At 36.5% G+C, this 1,998-nt stretch overlaps 1 protein-coding gene across 1 annotated transcript in view; it reads left to right on the top strand.

Annotated features, from left to right (window-relative positions):
- The window catches only part of LOC107576434 (cell division cycle 5-like protein), a gene marked incomplete at its 3' end in the record, with an annotated part of 3,525 nt that extends 2,133 nt beyond the window's left edge, over positions 1 to 1,392 (top strand). The window contains exon 2 of the mRNA XM_016262611.1: positions 1,180 to 1,392. Within this exon, the coding sequence (XP_016118097.1) occupies positions 1,180 to 1,392 (213 nt within the window). The remainder of the gene's footprint in view (positions 1 to 1,179) is intronic.
- Between the last annotated feature and the right edge of the window lie 606 nt (positions 1,393 to 1,998).

Raw genomic sequence — 1,998 nt, 5'->3', positions numbered from 1 at the left:
ACATAATTTTTTTATTTTAATGGGTATTTCATATGCGAGAGTGTATTTTACATTTTATATATATATATATATATATATATATGTTTCATATATTCTTCTATTAATAAAATTATATATCTTTTATATCATGGATTAGATATAAAATATTTTATTAATAAAAAATTAAATTTCTTTCAAATTCAGTGATTTCATTTTTATGTATTCATATCCTTCAGTTCATTTTAAGTGATCTGCATTGGCTGGCTAACTGGCTGACAGTCATGCGTCTGCTGTTGTCTGGATGTTGTCCTGCTCTCACTGATCTCTCATTGTCTCGGCTCGTCTGAGATGTTTTACCCAGAGAAATGCCCAGTCAGGACTTTCAGCTGGCAGCGGGACGCTTACTGGAAACGCCAGGCGCTCGAATGAAAACAGATCCATTATAATTGCATAATGGTTTGTTAAAGGCCAAAGACGTGGCTTGTGTTTCTGAGGCCTGTGTTGACATTGGAGGTTTATTATTTTTGTTTCCATCTCATAACTTTGTAGAATTCATGTCACACATTATTGCAAAATTGAACGTCTGAAAATAGTTTACATTCGCGATGGTTTCGATATTTCATGGTGCCAGTGTCTGAAGGCAAAATTGAATCCTGGTTTTTCTCAGACCTCCCATCGCAACAAGAACAAGAGCTGTAATGAAACGTTTAAACTGAGCAAAGATTACATGTTGCATATTAGTTCTTTTTATATTTCATTTTTATTAGATTCTTTTTTCCTTTAAATTTTTTCTTGGAATTAACTTTTTTTTTTAAGATTAAAAAATATATACATTTAGATATTTTTTTATTATTTCATATTTTATTTTCTAAGTTTGTTGTAAAATTTTTACATTAATTTTTTGTTTGTTTTTCCTAGGTGGTACTTTTCATTTTTTAAGAGGGTTTTATTTAAATGTATTTATTTATTAATTATCTTTTAACTCATTCATTATTTTCTCTTATATATTTAAATTAGTCTGGCATCAGTGCAAAAAAAAAAAGTTTCATATTAAAGCACAAGTGATCAAACAAAAAAACTGGTTTCAAGCAACGGGTAGTTCAGACTGATTTATGAGTGAATAAACCAAACGTAATGTCATTGTAAAATCATTGTGATTGCATTTGTAACGGTTTCTCTCACTTGATGTGTTGATAACAGATCAACAGAGGTCACATGACCACAGAGGCCAAGCGTGCGGCGAAGATGGAGAAGAAGATGAAGATTCTGCTGGGTGGCTATCAGTCACGGTCCATGGGTCTGCTCAAACAGCTCAGTGAACTCTGGGATCAGGTGGAACAGGCCAACATGGAGCTCCACACCTTCCAGGAGCTGAAGAAACAGGAAGACCACGCCATTCCACGCAGACAAGAGGTGAACAAATTTAACTCTATCTGTCTGTCTGTCTGTCTGTCTGTCTAGTTCTCATTTCTAAGTTGCTTTGGATAAAAGTGTCTGCTAAATGATTAAATGTAATATTATAAACTATAATATATAATTGAATGGTTTGTTTTTCGGTTCTAGATGTTTTATTTTGTATAGGTTTTTCATTTCATATGAAAAAGTTACAACGTGCCCCTCAGATGTTAGAATGTGTTCCACCTACAGGGCATGTTGTCACATTTCACTTCCATTTTTTTGAGGGTAAATAAAGAAAAACGTATACACTGTAATGGAACTGGAATCATGGTGGAATTTCATGTAAAGTCCACTTCGCAGGGCACTTGCGGTCGAATAAGACCACGCTTGAATGCTGCCTGAACAAGAGACCTCCTTACTGAAGGGAAAGTGTTGACTGGTGTCACTATCTTGCGAATGCGCCGGCGGATCTCCACCAAATTCGGGGGATCCCTTCAGCTCAAGGAGCCCTCTCGAACGCCACCCTCCGCGCGTCGGTAGCCCCCAGGGATCGCTAGATCGGTTGGCGCCGGAGCGTGAATTTAACCACCAGTAACTCCCGAACCCCGGGGGCTATCCACG

Source organism: Sinocyclocheilus grahami, unplaced genomic scaffold (genome assembly GCF_001515645.1).
Source record: "Sinocyclocheilus grahami isolate Dianchi unplaced genomic scaffold, SAMN03320097.WGS_v1.1 scaffold3679.1, whole genome shotgun sequence".
Classification (NCBI taxonomy): Eukaryota; Metazoa; Chordata; class Actinopteri; order Cypriniformes; family Cyprinidae; genus Sinocyclocheilus; species Sinocyclocheilus grahami.
The sequence above is the reverse complement of the archived record's forward strand: the minus strand, read 5'-3'. Positions and strand labels throughout refer to the sequence as shown.